This window comes from Colius striatus, chromosome 15 (genome assembly GCF_028858725.1).
Source record: "Colius striatus isolate bColStr4 chromosome 15, bColStr4.1.hap1, whole genome shotgun sequence".
Lineage (NCBI taxonomy): Eukaryota > Metazoa > Chordata > Aves > Coliiformes > Coliidae > Colius > Colius striatus.
The window spans coordinates 7,032-27,950 of NC_084773.1; the positions used below are offsets into that span (position 1 = coordinate 7,032).

Here is a 20,919-nt window from a genome sequence, read left to right on the forward strand (position 1 = left end):
GAGGGAGATATGGTTGTATTTTTCTCATCATCCTGCCTAAGCCTAAGTGGCAGTGAGCTCTCCCTGTGCTTGTCTTGATGCCCAAGCCCTTGGTCATCTCTTCTCCTGCCATCTCACTGTGGCCTCTGCCAGCCTGCAGGAGGTAGGCTGCAGGGAGGAGGCAGCAGCCCTGTGGTGCTTCATTGCGAGCTAGGCTTAAACCACCACAGGTAACAAAGCTGTGGGGCACTTTCCAAGGCTCCAGGAAGGGGCAGATGTGGGCACAGAGGTTCAGTCTGTTCCAGACGACTCTCTGCAGCATATAGGCCAAACAGACATAAAAAGACCTTTTATGTAAACGTGCCATTCATTCAACGTACCACCAGCAACATTTGTCCTTTATCTTTATTAGAAGTAGAAAAATCTGTGGAAAAATACAAATATACCCTTTTCCCAAGTCTTCCCTGTTATAGATGTATGTTCAGAACCCTCTGATAAGACCTTTACTCCAGAAATACTGCATTCCAAACACCTGCAAAGCCATCTCAAACAGGACCTCTGTCATGTTTGGCACAATGCCGGCCGTACAGTCTTACAGACACAGAGCTACCTGCTCTTCCTCAGCCCTGTGCAGCAGCAGGACCTGAGAACACGGTGAAAGAACTCAGTGTTGCCTTTGTTATACGACCAAGTTCTCAAAAATCTTGCAGAGCGGCCGGTCACATCTAAACCATACAGACAAAAACCCCCCAGACCGTGTTACAAACATTGCAGTGACACAGTGGACACGCTCATCCTTCACCTTCAACAGTCTTTCAGAGTATCATTTCCCACCAGAGCTTCGAAAGACAAGAATTTGGGGAGTCACATTCTTCTACAACTTCTTCACAGAAACATGAAACATTTCTGACCAGTACGATCAAGATTTATTGTTTTGCTCTCACTTTCCTTCGTGCATCCTTGTGCTTCTTCCGGCACTCCTGAAATAGTCCAAGTTAAACACCACATTAGGGAAGGTTTCAAAAGGCCTGTTTGCCTCAAAAACTCATTTCACATGAAGCGACTGGTCCTGTGGAACACAGAAGTTCAGTAATTCACCTGGCTGGACATCAGAACGTGATGTCATGCACATTTCTATGTCAGCAATTTCCAGTTCCCTGGTAAGTATAAAGGCTCAAGCTCTTCTAAAGGTCCTGAGGAAATTGTTAATGCAGATTAAGCCTGTCAGCAGCTGTGTTCCCACCTCATCCTTGCTTTCAGCTGCAGTTACCACATAACACGTTAAAATACTCACCTCAAGCAATAACTGACGTCTGTCTTCCCAACAGTCTTTGTCTTCACTGAGGTCTACTGAACTACAAAATAACTTAGGGCCCTCTGCACAAAGCAAAGAACAAGTTAGGATGGTGAAATGCTTCTGAATATGCTGCTGTTTGTAAATCTCACGAGCCACACAGTGATACATTCAGAAGGCCCAATGTTCATGTTCCTCTCTTACCCCCACAACATGGTTCTCTCAAACTGAAACGTGACACTTTGCAGACTTCCAAAGAGGAAAGGCAGCAGCAGTGTTCCTTAATTTGCTGCCCGTTAAGGATTCAGAGCTCAATTTTAATTGGCACCATAAGTCAGATAAGCTGGAAGATTACAGTGCTGTAACTGCATTAACACAGTAACTTTTACCCATCTATTGATGGTCACCTGACGTGTCAGGAAACAAACACCGCTAACGGTAATTTCTGTAGTAAAACAAAGCAATTGTTTTGGAGGCCTGGGGTTGGGTTGTTTTCTTTTTTGTGAGTATTTTCTTGGTGGTTTTCTTTGCTTGTTTGATTTGTTCTTGTTTTATTTAAATTATCAAATTTGTTATATTCACAAGAGAACACAATCTCACATTATTTAGTGTCAAGAACTGAGTGATTGTGGCTGCTAAGAATATTCAACGTTCAACAAGAACAGAAGAAACAAAGAAATAAAGTTACAGGTCAGATGTCTGCCTGGAAGAAGCCAGAATGTCTAGAAAATCTGAACAAGTGACATTTTTTTTGTGAGCCCTGACAGCAGCCCCACATCAGGCCACTGTGTGACGGGTGCTGAGCGCTGACGCCAGCGGGACCTTCCCGCAGGACCTGCTGCCACAATTCATACTACAAGTCATGATGGAAACCTGCTATTTTCTTCCGTACAACTCCAATCTGTGTTTTAACTATGAAACATTAACAACCAGGCAGGTGTTTTTTTCTCACTAAATTTCAGCAAGTTTCCAAAAAGGGTGAGTTCTGTTGTACCTCTCAGTCGTTCATCATCTTTGGAGAAGAAGAAAAACCTGGCACTTCCTGTTTGTGGTAAAGACAGAAACCTAGACAAACACAAAGGAATTTCAGCACCATAAAAGTCACTGTCAAATTTCATTACTACAAATTAAAGCTGAGATGCTTCAGACAAACAGGATGCATTGAAGCACATTACTCACAGTAAGCAAAGAAAGCTTTCTATGAAAAAAAACCATTCCTTAGGAAAACACAACAGATACTCGACTGTTGGCCAAACCTACTACCCAGTTAAGTCCTCAGGCACTGAACTAGACACATAGGTTTTATATTCAACCTCAAATCAAGTGTGGTATTGGGAGTTTGGACAATCCCATTCTGTGCAGCAAGGAAGAGTTTCCCAAGACAGCTTCCACTGCTGAGAGATGTGGAACGATGATCTGAGAGACTCAAGTTACTACAACCAAGTAGACAACAAATACAAATGTGACTTGCTTTTCTTTGTCCTTTTCACTTTCTGATGCCTCTGGTTCATCATCACCCTCAGAACTGCTGTCTTGGAAACGTGGATCTTCTTGCCACATGACTTTCACGGGTTTGATGGTTTCAAGCACGTAGGGCTCTGCAGTTAAAAATAAGGGGAAAAAAAATCAGATTATTCCCCTACTTCCCAGTCAAAATTTCTCATTCAGAGTGAAATACTTCAATTGCAAAAGACAGACTCAAGGACAGAAACCTCCCCTGCTAGGTTTTCCTCCACACTCTGGACAGATGGGAGTTTAGTTATAGATTTTTCTTGCCCTCAGAGTTCACAACTAGTATCATCTCAGTAGATAGAAAGAGTGCTGGAGTCTTCTGAAGCTTGTTATTAAGGTCCAGGGTTCTAGCAAGTCACTCCCACCTAACAATCTCCCTCAACTTTGTTGGGAGTAATGGTGCCTATTCATACTTCCAGCTGGCAGAAGTTGCAAGAAAAGCTTTCACTGGGAGCTACCTTCATATGTTCCCTTGCAAAGAAATTCACAACGCCTTGGCTTATTCTTTCTGTGTCTTTAAGCCCTGCTATTTTTATGTATGTTTTCTTGCCTATAGCACACAGAGAAAGATGCCAGAAACACAGTTTACACATGCTAACACGAACATATATCTGAGCCCTTACTACTTCACTTTGCAGCAATGACTGAGGGTATGAATCTATGGTACCCATTTCTCTTAGCGTACAAGCACAGCACACGCCTGGAGGACCAGAAAAGGGAAGACAGCTCCTGTTCTGCCTCTGAAAACATAAATGCAAACAATTCCCAAACCCAACAGTAGCCAGACTGTGAAACACAAGTGGTGTTTTATTCAAGAGAAAGGTCAGAAAATCCTGCTTTGGAAAAAGGGCACAAAACACCCACAGTCTGAGCTCAAAAGAACCACTACCCACATGTTCTTTCTTCCTGGTTACCACATGACACGTACAGTCTTAAACAGGTGAAACAAAAACAACAGCAACCACAAATACAGTCACAAAAAACATTAACTGAGGTATATGCAATGGTGAGAGACTTCTCTCTTTGTTTGTGTCACTGCAGCAGCTAGCACAGTGCCCTCCTGCCATCAAACAGGATTCTTATACAACAGAAACCAAAAGTTATTCATGACAGCAAACACAAGACACGGTGCTCAAGTGTGGTTGTGGGTGCTAAGAACTTTGTCAGCTCTGAGCTACATCTCTGCTCAGATACTTTCCACTTGAGAGATCTCTTGCAAAGCTCGTTCTGACACTGCCCTCAGAAGACACAGAATACTTTCTCAACTCAGCTGAAATACAGGGGTTTCTTGGTTGGGGTTTTTGCATTGGGGTAGGTTGCTTATTTTTGTACCTCAGTTAACTTCATGCAGTTTGTTTTATTTGCTACATTACTACTTACTGACTTGATTTCAGATTTTTAGATCTTGATTTCATTACAGTTCATTTGATTTCACCTTAGGTCAGCACACCCCAATAATCACAGGTCATGAAGCTTCAACTTTCTAAAGGCACAATGTCATGGTTTGACATGACAGCCTTTTCTGGTGAGGGGGAAGGGGCTGTAAAGATGGCTCCTGTAAGAAGTTGCTCGCAACTCTCCCCAGCTCTGAGCCAGACCCACTGCTGGGGCTGAGCCAATGAGCCACCTCCACCATCACTTTTTAAGAAGAAGCTGGAAGGGGAGGTTTCTTCCTCCATCTTCTTCCTGCTTCTGCCCTTTCTTCTTCTTCTGGCTGCTGGTGGTGCAAGGAGTAGGAACAGTGAGAGAAACAACCATGTGGGCTCCAAGGTCAGTGATGAAAGAGAGGAGGAGGTGTGCTGGAGCAGAGACTCCCCTGCATTCTATGGAGAGACCTGGTGAAGCTGAGATTTGTTTGCATTTCTTTAAAGACCCCACATCAGGGGCAGAGACTCATTTTGATAATGAGCCCGTATCAGGGGCAGAGATTCATTTTGATACTGAGCCCGTATCAGGGGCAGAGACTCATTTTGATAATGGGCCCATATCAGGGGCAGAGACCCATTTTGCTAAAGCTGACCCCGGACCAGGGGCAGCGATTCACTTCATTAAAGGCCCCGAACCAGGGACAGTGACTATGGCAGGAGGAGGCCGTGTCCCGTGGGGGGGACCCAAGATCCACAGCTGTAACTGTGGGGAGGAACCCATGACAAAGCAGTTCATTAAACTTATGCCCAGAAGAGGCCTTGTCCTGAGAGAGGAACCCCGTAACTGCAACTGTAGTGAAGAATCCACGCCAGAGATATTCACCAAGGACTGCGTCCCGTGTGAGGGACCCTGTATGGGCAGAAGCCACAGCTGCTGGGAACAACCCACACCAGAGAAGTTCATTCAGGACTGTGTCCCGTGTGAGCAGGGGAAGAATGCCAGGAGTCATCCTCATCTGAGCAGAGAGAAGCGGCAGAGCCCATCTGTGAGAGACTGAGCACATCCCCATTCCCTGCCCCCCTGAGCTGCTGATGGGGGAGGAGGGAGAGATCTGGGGAGCAGTGAGCTGGGCCCGGGATGAAAGGAGGGCTGGGGGAGGGAGATCTTAAAGTGCTGGTTGTAATTTTCTCACCATCCTGCTCCCTTTTTGCTTTTATTCCATTCTGTTTCTTGTAGAATAAACTTTCCTCCTTTCCTCCCTCAGTCGAGCACTGGAGTCTGTTTTGCCCGGAACCGTAACTGGCAGCGAGCCCTCCCTGCCCTTGTCTCCATCCACAACAACCTTGGTGATCTTTTTACTCCCATTTCGCTGGGGCCTCTGCCATCCTCACAAGGGTGGGGGTGAATGGGGGCACGGAGGGAGAGACTGTGGTGGTGCTGCTGGGCTGGTTGGGCCAAACTACCACACACAATAATAAAATTAAGTATGTAATGAAATGCTCTTGGATCTTGGGGTCAACTCCAAGAGTTTCTCTACTTAATTAACTATCTTAATTAACACACATTTTATTCAAAATCTTGTTGGTTTATATGAAACCTGATTTACCTTGTATAGCATCATTCTCCCTGTTTATCTGAGGAATCCAGTGGATGACAACAAATTTTCCATCACTGTTCAAAAAAACCTAGTTCCCTCTCAAAACAGCCCTTTCAAACTGCCTGAGGTGCAAGTGTGAATTAACCGTGATTGAACTACAACCATCCTGGCAAGCAGAAGAGAGGATCATGGTGCTTTTACATGATACTGGCTTCTGAATCTGAAAACATCTGGATTCTGAGTTTCTAAATCCTGTGTTACTCCCCAGTGCCTGACTCATTAGGAACTACACTGGGACAGTTTTCTGTTACCTTCTTTTGTGCCCGACTCCTCAGTGTCTCTGAAGAAAGAAAACGTGAAAGCACCAAACTCCTGAGCTCTGTTTCCACCACCATCAGGTCCCAAATGGTCAGCTGGGGTAGAGTCCTCTGCATTGTCTTTGTCCCAGGGTGCTGCTTCATTTATTTCTGATTTTTTCTTTGAAGATCCAAACAACTCTTTTAAATCAACAGCAATATTGTAATACGTTTCTTTAGACACTTCAGGCAGTTTCTCACTCTCTTCCCTCTTCTTCTTCCTTTTAGCTTTACTGAAAAGAGTTTGTTAAAGGATAGTAACATGGCACACATAAAAAAAAGGTTCCCTAAGAGGCAACCTGGCTATGAATGTCTTCCTAAATTTAGCTAAGCATATTTTAAAGTATTTGAGTAGGGGGTTGGTGGGTCTTTCTGAGGGAGGTAGTGGGGGGTTTTCCCCTTCTTTCTTAGCCAATTCCAGGTTCTTGCAATAGACTATTTCCCCCTGCCAGAAACAGGCTTATTGGGCAGCATGACTATTTTGTGGCTCAGATTTTTGACCCATTTCTTTTCCCCTCCTGCAATTTACTCAACCTTTGAGAGCAAGCAGTGGAGAAACACCTGAAGTTTAACTCCAAAGGCAGGAAATAAGTCTATTTTATAATTCACCAAATCCTGACGTTTCACGTACTGTGTGATAGCACAGTAGGATATTAGGATTAGGATAGGATATTTAGGACAGATTATTAGGATTTAGGACAGATATCAGGATTAGGATTAGGATATTTAGGACAGATTTCTTTTCTGGCAAAAGAAAAGATGAGAGATAATATTTTTTTCCTCACAAATTTCAAATCTTCAAGTCCATGCCATGAAGCAAAGGCACAGCCTGAAGGTGAGAAAGGAAGACAGAAAATGGCACGTGGAGAGTACATGGACCAGACACACCAGACACATGGACCAGGATGGCATTACGGGGCAGTTTTAGTGGCCACTATCATTGTTCCTTAACTTTGGTAATAACACAACTGAAGGAAAAACAGGGCAGTTGGCATAGTTTCAGACTCAGTTTTGTGCTATAGGCATCCTTCCACAAGAAAAATCACCGCAGCTGTAGTCACCACGCTGCAGTGTTACCTCTCGTTTTCGGTAGCACTTGGTTTCCTTTCAAAAACCGCGTGGTCCTGTCGCGTGGGATCGTAGCGGAGGGCATTCATGTCTCTAGAAAAATGAAACAAAAACGTGAGGCATTCTAAATGCTCAAATGAAAGCTACTGGAAACTTTTACACTCAGATTCAAATTCACACAGACCTTTTTACCAAAAAAGCTCCAAATCAATTCAAAACTTCACTGGTATTTAGAAAGTACCCGCTAGTCAGCATCCAGGTCAGGAACAGTCACAAACACAAGTGGCTTCAATCAAATTGTAATAATTCATATAAAACATAGACCTCAAGTTGTGTGTGCCATACACCTGCCCCTGTTTATCTTTTGAGGAGCTGTATCAATATCACTATCTCTATCAATATATCCATCTATATTTCTTCTAGCACCAAGCACTGCATAAATTCAGAGTTCAAGGACAAGGAAAAGAAAAACAAACCAAGAAAAGCAAATAAACAAAATCCCACTCTGCTCACCTTTCCAAATCTAAACACTCTGGGGACTCTGGAATCCCTCAGGGCTCAGTGATGGGACCTGTACTGTTCAATTTGTTCATTAATGACCTTGCTGAGGGAACTGAGGCACTGTCAGCAAGTTTGCTACTGATACTGAAGTGGGGGCAGTGGCTGCCACCCCAGAGCTGTGCTGCCATTCAACGAGAGCTGGACAGGCTGGAGGGTTGGGCAGACAGAAATCTAGTGAAATTCAACCAGGGCAAGTGTTGAGTCTTGCAGCTGGGAAAGAACAACCCCATGGGCCAGTACAGGCTGGGAAATGAACTGTTAGAGTCGTGTAGGGGAAAGGGACCTGGGGGTACTGTGGGCAGCAGGATGAGCTTGAGCCAGCAACGTGCCCTCATGGCCAAGAAGGCCAATGGCATCCTGGGGTGGATTAGAAGGGCTGTGGGCAGTGGGTTGAGAGAGGTTCTGCTCCCTCTCTCCTCTGCCCTTGTGAGACCACATCTGGAATAGTGTATCCAGTTCAGCACAGGGCCACAAAGATGATGTGTTCAGTTCTGGGTCCCTCAGTTCCAGAAGGACAGGGAGCTGCTGGAGAGGATTCAGCTCAGGGACACCAAGATGATGAAGGGAGTGGAGCATCTCCCTTGTGATGAAAGGCTGAGGGAGCTGGGGCTCTTCAGCTTGGAGGAGACTGAGGAGTGACCTCATTAATGTTTACAAGTCCATCAAGGGTGGGTGTGAGGAGGCTGGAGCCAGGCTGTGCTCAGTGATGGCCAACGACAGGACAAGGGGCAACTGGCACAAGCTGGAACAGAAGAGGTTCCAAAGAAACACAAGATAAAACTTGTTCCCTGTTGAGGTGAGGGAGCACTGGCAGGGGCTGCCCAGATGGGCTGTGGAGTCTCCTCTGGAGACATTCCAAACCCAGCTGGATGAGTTCCTGTGTGACCTACTCTAGGTGGTGCTGCTCTGGCAGGGGGGTTGCACTGGATGAGCTTTCCAGGTCCCTTCCAGCCCTTGAGATTCTGTGATTCAGCTAAAGCTGTAAAAGCTTTGCACTGACCCTAACACTAGTGGAGCAAAGCCCACTGTAGGGCAAGAAGATAATCATTTTCCCTCCTCTCCCTAAATTAATGCTTATGAAATAAATCAACCAATTTGAAATGTTTACATGCTAGATCATTAACTGGGTATTAAGAGAACACTGCCACTCACAAGAGTTTCCCGTCATGGCCTCTGGGGTTGCACACATTTCCTCTGCTTAGTCTTTAGAGAGTGTGTGAAAATTTGTATTGAGGTCATAGAGCTAACTATGATTGTGCAGCAGTCACAATAGTCTTTGGCAGTCAGCCATCAACTGATGCAACTCCCATAGTGACTGTCAGTAAAACCTTACTAATTGCACACTACTGCATTACCCTTAACACTATTAACTTCCTCCAGTTCAGGCCACAGGCCGATTTCTGTTGAAGCCCACAGTTAAATGTCACTATCCTTCCAACGGTCCATTTCCAAGCCCATCTTGTTATCTTCTAATGAAGGCTGGAGCTCAAAAACAACACCTAACAAACTCCTCATCCAAAGAAGAAATTGCTCAAGAGCAGAAGTACAGACAGATGGAAAAAATACAAATTCTCAATTGAAAAAAAGAAGTTGGATGCTAATCCCCTGTAGGTCAAGGAAAACAATAACCTTATTAACTGCGATGGAAGTTACAGTCTGACTTACTGACCTACTGCCCAACTTCCACCTTCTGTGTTTAGCCACCTGAACTTTGTCTCCACAGTGAACACAAATGTATCTTGCATAGGCAACGGGACTTATTAAAAATGTTCATTTTCATAACCAATGATCCAACCATTCAAAACCCACTAGAAGAAACTCAAGCAGGTACCTGATAATTTCCCCCCCGAAACACGCTAATTAGCAGGTGTATAATCTAGTGGGACATTCAAACTGGGAAACTGCATTAAGGACTGCTTTCAAATGCAGACATCAATACTCGTCTCAGTAAAACAGGCAGAACCGTTATTTGTGAAACATTGGCAAACTTAAGCTTTCCTAAAGTTCCTTCTTTTCTGATAACAGATGATTCATACTTGAATTTCTTAGCACTTCTGGCCATTTTAGTTGCCTTAGGGTGTTCCAGGTTGATATTCAAGAGGCTTCCCAGGATCTGCAGATTTTTCTTTTTCTCTGCAGCAAGCTCTTCATCCTCATCTGCCTCCAACATGCCTGTGTCTGATGAGACAAAACCACATTATTTTCCCCCGCTATGACCTGAGCATGTGCATTATATATTTGATACGTAACATCAGTGCTAGAACTCGCATGTATCACCATGTCACTTCCTTTAAAATAAAGCTGCTTAGAGGCTGTAGAAAATCTTAGATTAGACATGTCATGGGCTTCTATTTCATGTGAAAATCAGATCAGTTATTTCACCTGTTCCCTGCTTACAGCACCTCACTGTGCAACTGCTCAGCCACCAACCAGTGCTGCACAGATGCAATGAAGGCAGCAGCAGGACCTGGTAGGAATTCACATTTCAGAAACAAACTAAAAATCCTGAAAACTAGGTTAGTAATTTGAGGGAACTGGTTTTTTTAATGTGCCTTTTTCAGCTTCTCTGCCTTCTGCTGTTCAGAAAGAATAAAAATCTTTCTTTCTAAGGCTGCCAAAGCAGCCATGGACTGCAGGATGACTACAAAACAAACACTTTCAATGAATGTAGGGGGCAAAAAGTTCATAAGTCTCCACTCACTCTGTAAAAAACATTCAGATACAATCCTGTACTAATATTTTGAAGTCCAAATTTCCCAAGTACATCTCATTCACCTATTGAAAATACTTTGTGTCATCCACCTTTCAGAAAACACAGATACCGATATATACCATGTACAGCCACAACAGAGCAGGGTTATTTTCCTTAAGGAATCACCAAAGAAGCAAAAGCAGCCCACAAGCTGCTTCGGGTGTTCAAAATTAAGGCTCTGTGTTACAGTTCCATTAGTGTCATTAGGCAGGAACTTCGAGCAGGCTCACCTTCTTCCTCATTGTCGCTTTCAAGGAAGCGAGCATCCATGCGGAACCTTTCATCCGTGCCAAATCGAGATTGCAATTGCAGGAGCTAAACAAAAGTAAACAGAACCTATTAAGCACTGGAGGAGAAACTCATTAACAGCCATTTACAAACTAATAATCTTATCCATTTACATACTAATAATACTAAAAGCTCTTGGTGCCTTTTCCTGAAATGTCTTTGTATTCAGAGACAACATCATCCCAGAAGCCCCTCCTGCTCCCCAACACACATTGTCTCCTCCATGGTTATTGCTTCCTCCATTTAAGAAAATTCCATTGCTAGCTTGTCAAAATCATCCTCAGCAGTCTGCAAAGCTACACATTACACTCTTCTCAAGCGGCATTGTGGAGGCTTAGAAGAAAACTAAATTGCAGTAACAAGTTCACTTACTTTTTCACCAGCTTTGCCTTCAAACTGGGGCTTAATTTTGAATCTCTCATCATCTGTATCATCTTGCTCATCCTCGCTGCTTTCAAACAGTCTGCCTGAACTTTTAGGAGCAGATTCATCCTTTGTTAAACAAAAAGAGAAAACAGAAAAGCATCCATTTGTATAAGTTTGAGAAAATACACTGGTTTCAAATTTCTTTATGAGCTTTCCAGTTGATCTGAAAAACTAGATTCTTGGAACAACCACCTCACTCACCAATCCATGTGCTGCAATTGGATGTACACAATTGTACAATTCTGGGTTACAGTCAGGGCTATTAGATTTTAGCACAGGAAAAACACTCATCTAAAGGGTAACTTGGGTTTTACAATATGAGAGTTGAGTATAGCAATGCACAGTGTTGGAGAGACTGTAGACTCCTTCTACATTACTCAAGGCAAATCTTCCTTTAGCTAAAAGCAGCAAAACTTCAAAACAAATTATGCATATACCCTGTAACTTTAAACATTCTTTTTTGTAAACCAAGTTGGAGTATCTTTTACAAAAAACTCAGTCTCCCTACAACCTGTGCATGCTGCCCAGCTTTAGCAGATGTATGGTTAAGTTCCTTGCAACCCACTTCATGTCAGCAAACAAAGCAGCATCGTTCTTATTAATTCAAACCTCGCCTACTAGTTTTCCCATCACTTCACTGTGAAAAATAGTCTTCAGAATGAAAGGCACAGTCATAATGAAAGGGAACTACCTGACAGAACACTGGACTTTCCCCTAAGAACACTTACTTCTCTGGAGAGATTTCCCAGGCTCGCGTCCTTCTTGATCTCATCTGCTTCAGCTTCACTTTCCACATCTGAATTGAATATGATGTGTTTCTGCTTGCTTGCTGGCTGGCTATCCTATGGAAGAGTGAAACCAACTCAAACATATCAAATACTTCCTACGGTCATACATGAGCATCTAAGAGACATTTCCATCACATGAAAGAAGGGATTGCTTGCAACTCTAAGACATTCCAGGACTGAGGATTGTTTCATTTTGTACACAATCAAAAGAAAATTGCAATGTGATCAGAAATTCCAGAGTACTTTAAAATACCTTAAACTGCATCTACTAATTTCCCTTTTTCTTTCACTATCCAGACAGAAGTTGTGAGGGTAATTACCAGATTTGAAAGAGCTCCTTGAATGAGTTTCTTCTGTAATTCTCTCTCTTTTTGTCTCTCTTCTAGAGCTGCCAGCCGCCTCTCATTATCCTGCAACTGCTTCTCTTTTGTAACAGGTGCCTCTGAAGCAGCAGCACGAAGACAAAGCTCCTTGTTTTCAAGAAGGTTTGTCTTCCCATTCTCACATGTAAGAGCTTCACATTCTGGATTTTTACTGCTTACATCCCTCTTCATTTTTTTTGAAAGCAGCTTGGGGCTTCTCAGTTGTCGTTTACCCTGTTTCTGTGACGCTGCACCATTACTGCCCCTGTCACCACTCTCATCTTCACTCTGATCAGGACCAGGAGCAGCACCTCCACGCCTTGAATTTCGGTAATCTTGTGAAGAACTTACATCTTTGTTCTTTCCTTCTAAACGTGGCCTGGAAACAGGCTGATGTCTCTCAGCTGCTAAGGAGGCAGCATCTGACAGTTCCTCGTGCTGTTCACAAGGGATATTTTGTCTCTTTCTACTGCTGACTTCAAGTGAATACAGAGGACAGTTCTTAGACTGTCTTTTAGACGACTCCTCCCCACAATAAGAAATAGAAGCTTCAAGACCTAAACTTTCTACAGACCTCTTCTTTAAACCAGTGCTCTCATCATTTGCATCTTTTTCACTAAGGGACCTCATTCCTCTGAAGGGCTGATACTTCAAATGTGAATTACTTGGTCCCTTGGAGCTTTCTTCATCCATGTTCTCCCCTGATAAAATAGCAGCAACCACATCTTCAGGACAGATACATTCCTTAACTGCAGGGGGAGATTTAGACAGTTTTGATTTATTTACAAAGTTACCTTTTGTATTTTCTTCCACACTCCCCCACTCTTCCACCTGTGCCTCCGTGTCTTCAGCAGCTAATACTTTTAAGTCATCTAATGTGAGGTCTAAGTGGTAACAGTTTTGCATCATGGATTCATAATCAGAACTGATTTCAGACTCCTCTTTCTCAGCCTCTGAATACGAGGTCTCACTATCACTTGTCTCTCTTGCACTGGTGACTGCTGTACTCTGTAAGGCAGTAACTTTGGATTTGTTCATTTCCTCTCTTCTTTCAATGTGTTCTTCCTTTGAATTGCGAGTTTTCAGTGAGGAGTCACTTACCAAACCACATTTGTTGTTAGTTAATATTGCTTTATTTTTCACCTTCACCTGTTTAGAATCTTCTACAATCGAAGTCCTCGTGCTACTTAGATTGGGAGTTTTACTTTCAGCAATAATTTCATCTGTATCTGCTGAATCATATCCATTATCACATTCCACAGACTCTTTCCCTCTGATGCCTTTCTTCATGGCATCTGGATTGCCCAAGGACCAGTGACCACTGTACTTTAATTCAAAATGACCCCCAACAATTTCCACGTGGTCACTTTCAGTCTCCACATTTTCAGCTTTCTGTATTTCTCTCTCTTTCTTTAGCATTGCTTGGACTTCCTCTTCAGAATCAACGTCACTGTCAGAAATACTAACAGCATTTTGAGCTGTAACTCCAGAAACATCGTTATTCTCTGATAATAAGCCTCTCCCAGAGCTTTTACTATTAAGGCTCCTCGATGGAGGCAATTTAGACTGCTCAGTGGGTTTGGATTTTGATCTTTGCTGTAGCTTTGAAGAGCTTGTGTTTTTTGAGTGTGACTGGCATCCAGAAGAGAGAAGTGCTGCTCCATCCAGAGCCTCACTGCCCAGCTGCCTGAGCTTTTTCGGTGGTGTCTTAGCTCCGGGGAACTCTCCTTGCCGCTTCTTGTCATCTCTCCCTTCCAAGTGCCAAGTAAGCTTGGATACGGGAACTAGAGGTGGCAAGTCTGGCTCCAGCTTTCTGAGGTTATGGCAATATTTTGATGGGTCATATTTCACAAGGTTAGTCCAAGTTAAGGAATTAAAACAGGATTCTTTCAGCAAGCAGACTTCTAGTCTTTGTGACCAGGCTAAATTCTCTGTGAAAGGACAACAATGAGGCCTTTTTAACTTCACGACCATAAGCCTCTAACCACTGACTTGCAGTCTACAAAATGGATCCAAATCACACAAACTTACTTCAAGATTTCCTTAGGGGATTCGGTAAATGGGGTAGGTCACAATCGTCAAGACTAAGACTGTTAAGCAAATGTTTCCCTGTTTGACAGAAGAAGGAGGGGAATTCTGCCCCTGCCCAACCCACAGCAAAAGGATATTTTATTTTTTTGTTGACTCCTAAGGTGTAGTACAGGCAGGACTCTGCCAAATTTACCAACAACCCACTTCTAAAAGAAAAGAAAAACAATCAGTGTTAAACAAAAAAGGACTGGAAGTCACCCTGCAATCAAAAAAGATGTGTATTCTTTGATCAGACTAATCAAGAACCATCTGTGGCTACTTTTTATTTACCCTCTTCAGTGAGATGTATTCATGCTGTGCAACTTAGCCAGCTTCCTTCTCAAAAATAAACAAATCAAGACCAACCAACCAACCACGTTTCTACAGCCTGCATATAAAGAACTGAATTTCTTTACTTTGCAAGTACTATGCTGCTGGTTTACAAGTTAACAGTGGTATCTGTACAGACACAGTCACTACTATTTTGCCCTTTTCATTGAAAAATTAAATCTTCCCATTGCCTTCCAAAATTATTCTGTGCTTAGCAAATAACTGTGAAAACTTTGCAGTAAATATAAATTTTGTTGCCTAAACTTGCATGTTCAGTGACTTTATCCTCTCTTCCTTTTGTAAGCACATGTAGCCCCTGATCCTGAATGTGCTGAAGCACAGAGATGACTTCCTCACAACCCAGCAGCAAAAATATATGTGCTATACAAAGATAAGTCACACATTCTTTTTACATGCTTTTAAGGGTGGCATGTATCACCATTAGTACCACCCAACATAAACAAGGAACAAAGCAATTACTAAGTTAGTGTGACAAGAGAGGTCAGGATGATCAAAATTCCAGTAGTCTGTACAAAAGACAAGAGCATTCCACATGTCTACACTTAAGGTATTTCTTTAGTTGGATAACCACACTTAATAAAACTTTCTTTACATACAGTTTAGAGACTTGACATAAATTTAGATCTAATAACCTTATGCCCAATTCTGTTTGTTTTAATTCTCTGTACACCTACCCCACCATACCTTATGGTCTGGCACCTCTGTACCTGGTACTGCTTTCATGTGAAAGCCCACAACTCCAGCCTTTTTCAGGGATTCTAAAAGGCCCATTTTGTCGTTTCTCTGTGGCTTTTCTTTCTGAAGCTTGGCTTCTTCCCTCTCTATGACAAGTCTGTATAAAAAAGTACATCAGATAAGAAAAAAGGTCTGCCTCTGTGCTACATTACAGCTAGCAGTGACCCTCTCCCACAAAACAGTAACCATCCACTACTTCAGGAAATGAGAGCTACTACCTTGAAGGGAATAACAATGCAAAACATTTTTGCTATCATCAGCAGTAGCCCATCTGTGTCAAAGACTAGAAAGAATGAGAGCATAGCAGATTAAAGCACAATCATCATATTATCAGGTAAACAGGGAAAGGGCAACTTTAGCAACAACACACATTTTCTTCAATTGATTTTTACCTGTGCAAAAAGCTTTCTTTGGCCAATTCGATTTGCAGTGTTCCCCCTTTCCACTTTGTTTTATTTAAAATTGATATGCCTGTAAAACAAGGAGATAGGAAATGACGATTTTCTTTAGCATGATCTTCTACCTCATTACCCACTTGACCTTAATGTTATGTATGAAAAGTTTAATACCCAAAACTTAAACAAGAAAGTCTACATCCAAAAATGACCTTCTGACTTGAAAAAAAATCATTCAGGTCAGTATGGTTCAGTTCAAATACAAATCTGAAAATTCAGATACATGTGCCCTGAAAGTTGCACACCACTGTCAGGTAACCTCTACTTACCTTCTTGTGTGCTTTGAAAAATAGAGACAAGGAATATTGAAAACCAGTCAGAAAACCATTGCACTTGGAACTTCAGGAAGCTAAGAATCAAAGGCTGAGGATAGGTTTTAGTCACTCTCAAACAGCTTTCCTCTTCCTCATGTTACCTGTCTCTCTCTTCAAGATATGCAGGCATCTTCTTCTACCATTCTGCTGGTACTTATGACACAGGTGGTTTTATAACCCTGCAGACAGTTTTGTGATCCAACTACTTGGGGATTTGTAAAATTGCTTTGACAGAAGCACACTTTATATAAACTGCTGCTGGGTTTCCTCTCACATCAAGCCACTTTCCAGGATTTTATGGACCTGATGAAAGCATTTGAAGAACATTTCCTATACCTTTTCATAAAAGGGTTACAACAAACTCGTCAGTCACTTACTTCAGTCACAAGGAACCCTTTCCATCTACTTACATCTACCTACTGAAAACCCCAGTAAAGCAGCCTCCATAAAGTTACAGCTTAAAGACAATGGAATTATTGTGACAACAGAATGAAAGAATGTCTGTCTTGACCACAGCTTGATTTGACAACATCAGATGCATTATTATAGAATCACAGAATGGTGGGGGTTGGAAGGGACCTTTAGAGATCATCCAGTCCAACTTCCCTGCAGAAGCAGGTCCCACCTAGATCAGGTCACACAGGAACGTGTCCAGGTGGGTTTGGAAACCTCCCAAGAAGGAGCCTGCACACCCTCCCTGAGCAGCCTGGGCCAGGGCTCCCTCACCTCAACATTGAAAGAATTTTTCCTTCTGTTTAAAGGGAACTTTTGTGTTCCAGCTTCTTTCTATCATCCCTTGTCCTGCTGCTAGATACCATTGAAAAAAGTGCTGCCCCAACCTCCTGACACCCACCATTGAGATACTTGTAAATATCGTTAATGTAACCCAGCTCAAAACCACACACTGCTTAAAGAAAAAATTAAAATGTACTTACACTTTCTAAGGCCTTCATCAGAAATGCTGACACTGATGTAAGCAAAAGTTTTCGTGGGGTTCCCTGATCAAGGACAAACATTCAGTTAATTTCTAGATCATTTCAGCGCCGCCTTTAAAACTGAAAATTCAGTTATTTTCACAAAATAAAGCACATCTAGAAGAAAAATCCCATTTCACCCTACACATTGAAACACAATCTGCTTTTAAAGTGAAGGGAGGGGTGCTGTTAAATAAGTAAAACATAAACCAATAGTTATAGGAAAACTAAAGTAACAACAGTTATTTTATTAACCACCTGTGTTATAGTTTGCAACACATCACATACATTGCTAGAGGTCATCTTACTATGACAGAAGCCTTGCAGATACACAATTATTTAACAACTTAACATCACAATAAGTAGTCAAGCACTTGTTAATCACCTAGTAATAGTTCAATTAATTAGCTAAGCACTTGCAAATAACTCAGTAAGTATTCATTTCAATCACATAAGGATCAAACTGCAAGAGTTACATACCACACCTGATGGGGACCTGTTACCTTAGCTATGAGACCCTGGTAAATGTATTCACTAGGTTACCTTGGCTGTTACCTTAGTTGCTACTAAACCAAAGGGACTGATATCTTTTTTTGACCAATCATTGTGATTTTGGAAATGTTGTGTTGGTTGGGAACCAATCAAGGTGAAGGGTTAAATTGATAGATGGACATTTGATGCATGCTTGTGTTGGCAAATGTGATTCTTTTGTTTGAGCTGTATAAAACCCCTGAAAAGGGTAACTAACAACGAGGAGGAGCTATCCCCCGTTTTCCCAGGGCTGCATAATAAAGAAGTGCCTGCTGATCTGCAGTCCTGTGTAGAGAAGTTTTTCAAGATTGTGGATCTCTCAACAGAAGAATCAGACCATGAAAGGTCATCTGGTGAAAGATGAAGAAAGGCCACTAGATGAAGTAAACGACCACCTAAGTGAAAATCAAGGATGTTAAATGGATGGTGGATGGCAGCAGGGCATTGTGAAACTGGCAATCTGAAGAAACTAACATCAATGAAGTTATGACATGGTTTGTGCCTGTTGGGGAGGGAATATGATAATCACTTTGGAAACTGTGTAACTTTGGGGGAATAAATATGAAGTTGTTGTCTAACTTAGTGATGCACGTTTGGTGGAGATACACACCCAGCGCTGCAATCAAGAATCGCTACTTGAGAACAACTTGGTTGTTATTGAGGCCTTATTCCAGAATCCTTACCCAGCACAACTCACCTCCCACTCTCAGTGAGAAAAGTCAGAGAGCAAAGGGGGGTCGGGTGTTCCTGCTTTGAACGAAAAGTACGATGCAAAGCTGTTACCTTGGTCGTCTTTTCTGGTAATAATCTCTGTATCCAAAACACGCCCAAACTCGCCGAATCTTTCTTGCAGCTCCGCCTCAGAAACCGTATGGCTGAGCCCTCCAACGTATAAGCGTTTTGAGACTTGCTTCTTCTCCATGCTGGGAACTGAAGCTGTTATACTTGTCACACACGCTCCTCTCCTCTGCAGGCCGATAACAACAGCTCGCTAAAGCTCACACCACGGGGATGAGCGTAACCTGAGCGCCGAGTGATGGCACAAATCGCCCGTTCCCGACTCCTCCGCACAGGCCCTCCGCAGAACGCTCCTGTGCCGCCCTGCCGCCACGCCTGAGGCCCCGCGCGGCGCTCAGCTTCCATCCCGGCCTGGACACCGCCACTCCCCGCTGCTGCCTCCCTCTCCCCCTCACAGCCTCCCCTCTCCCTCTCCCCTCACCGGCGCCCTTCGCTCCTCCCCTCACCGCCGCCCCTCTCTCCCCCCACCGCCGCCGCTCTCCCTCACCGCCGGCCGCAGCACGGTTCCCTGAGCGCAACGCACCTCGCCTTCCCCCTCACACCGCTTCCTGTTAGTCGCTCCGAGGACACAACACAAGCGTTCCGCCTCCCGTGGCCGAGGGATTCCGAGTCTCTCTCCATCTCTTTCGGGTTCCTGTTTCCGGCCGGTCAAGTGCGACGCGAACACACGGGCTGGGTCCCGTGGCCGGAGCCGGCTTGGGTCCAACCAAGCGGGAGGAAAAGTAGGGGGAATGTTCGCAAAACGCGAGAGGGAGGAGTGCGGGGGAGAGGGAGAAAGAGGTGACGAAATGAAGCTTTTACTACTCATCTCGAGCGATGATCGCGGGAACCGGCCTTCAGAGTTTCCCCCCGCCCCGAGGGGGGAGGGAAGGCGCGGCCGGCTCCCCCCGCGCGGGCAGCAGGCGTGGCGCAGCCCCGCGGCCGCTGCTTGGGCGCGCAGTTCGAAGGCGCGCGGCAGCGCCTGTCCGTAGGCCTGGGCGAGCGGGGCCAGCGCACGGCGCAGTACGGCCCGGCCCGGCACCCGCCGCGGTACGGCCCCACCCGCCGCGGTACGGCCCCGGTACGGCCCGGCACCCGCCGCGGTACGGCCCGGCACCCGCCACGGTACGGCCCCGCACCCGCCGCGGTACGGCCCCGGTACGGCCCGGCACCCGCCGCGGTACGGCCCGGCACCCGCCACGGTACGGCCCCACCCGCCGCGGTACGGCCCCGGTACGGCCCGGCACCCGCCGCGGTACGGCCCCGCACCCGCCGCGGTACGGCCCCGCACCCGCCGCGGTACGGCCCCACCCGCCGCGGTACGGCCCCACCCGCCGCGGTACGGCCCCGGTACGGCCCCCCACCCGCCGCGGTACGGCCCCCCACCCGCCGCGGTACGGCCCCGGTACGGCCCGGCACCCGCCGCGGTACGGCCCGGCACCCGCCACGGTACGGCCCCACCCGCCGCGGTACGGCCCCGCACCCGCCGCGGTACGGCCCCGGTACGGCCCCCCACCCGCCGCGGTACGGCCCCGGTACGGTCCGGCACCCGCCGCGGTACGGCCCCGCACCCGCCGCGGTACGGCCCGGCACCCGCTGCGCTCGCTCCCCCTGCCCTGCCCTGGTGAGATCTGCTGGCTGGAAGCAAAGCGGCGAGCGGAGCCTCGCCAGCTCCTGCTCGGCTGTTCTCTCCCCGCGGGTCCGGTGGCAGTGCAGAAGCAGATGCTGTGTAGGGCTGGGGGTCCCCGGGACGCTAGCGTGCGCGGAGCGGCGGGGCGGCGGCGTTTGCGGGTCCCCTCGGTGTGTGAGGGTCTCCCCGCGGGTCCGGTGGCAGTGCAGAAGCAGATGCTGTGTGGGGGTCCCCGGGACGCTAGCGTGCGCGGAGCGGCGGCGTTTGCGGGGCCCCTCGGTGTGTGAGGGGTCTCCCCGCGGGGTTTGAAGGGATAAGGGGAGGGGTGTCCCCAGGCCTCCTGTGACCCGTGGGAGGGGGTTATGAGCAGGTACGTAGAAGTAGGATGTATTTACCGATCATGCCCAAGTCGATGTGTACGCCTCGGGTAAGGAGAAAGGATTCCTTGCTTGTCGTTAGAGTTACGTTTGATTTAATTAAAAGTAGGCACAGGTTTGTTTGGGGTTTTTTTCCCAGAGGAATGTGGTTTGACGTCACTGAGTCTTCTGTAGTCTAGGTAATACCACTGGAGTTAGGGTAGCTGTGATCTGTTACCATTTTCAAACTAGCCAGCTGTTAAAACAGGAGCTAGCTAACACCCTAGGGTAAGGCTCTGGCTATTGGAGTGGGTTTTTGCTTTTTCCCAATGTATTCTTTATTGTGACCAAAACTTCCTTCAATGTATCTAGTTA

General features: G+C 45.3%; 2 protein-coding genes across 7 annotated transcripts in view; one reads left to right on the forward strand and one right to left on the reverse strand.

The window, feature by feature from the left end:
• Positions 1–366: 366 nt before the first annotated feature.
• Positions 367–19,233, reverse strand: NOL8 (nucleolar protein 8). 2 transcript variants are annotated; one of them, XM_062008299.1, is made up of 17 exons: positions 19,103–19,233; positions 18,565–18,748; positions 17,212–17,274; positions 15,900–15,978; positions 15,457–15,604; positions 14,520–14,588; positions 12,310–14,205; positions 11,930–12,043; positions 11,148–11,267; positions 10,718–10,802; positions 9,772–9,913; positions 7,184–7,267; positions 6,062–6,339; positions 2,745–2,871; positions 2,268–2,338; positions 1,274–1,356; positions 367–959 (listed from the first exon to the last, which is right to left on the reverse strand). In XM_062008299.1, the coding sequence occupies exons 2-17, from the start codon at positions 18,701–18,703 to the stop codon at positions 906–908; spliced, it is 3,552 nt and encodes a 1,183-aa protein (XP_061864283.1). In that variant the 5' UTR covers positions 18,704–18,748; positions 19,103–19,233; the 3' UTR covers positions 367–905. The 2 variants fall into 2 exon arrangements, with proteins under 2 accessions (XP_061864283.1, XP_061864285.1); XM_062008301.1 differs by having other exon boundaries at positions 19,067–19,233.
• Positions 19,081–20,919, forward strand: part of CENPP (centromere protein P) — a 152,002-nt gene continuing 150,163 nt past the window's right edge. For 3 of the 5 annotated variants that reach the window (XM_062008308.1, XM_062008312.1, XM_062008311.1), the window contains exon 1: positions 19,930–20,007. The gene's annotated coding sequence lies outside the window, so the exon portion shown is untranslated. Of the gene's footprint in view, positions 19,360–19,929; positions 20,008–20,919 lie in introns of those variants that run through there. The other 2 variants (XM_062008309.1, XM_062008310.1) reach the window with 2 other exon arrangements.

Excerpts from the sequence above, each read along its gene's own strand:
- NOL8 (XM_062008299.1), bottom strand. The coding sequence starts at position 18,703 with ATGGAGAAGAAGCAAGTCTCAAAACGCTTATACGTTGGAGGGCTCAGC. Across the intron at positions 12,044-12,309 it reads AAGGAGCTCTTTCAAATCTG|GATAGCCAGCCAGCAAGCAA; the intron begins GTAATTACCCTC and ends ACTCTTCCATAG. Across the intron at positions 960-1,273 it reads GACGTCAGTTATTGCTTGAG|GAGTGCCGGAAGAAGCACAA; the intron begins GTGAGTATTTTA and ends GGACTATTTCAG.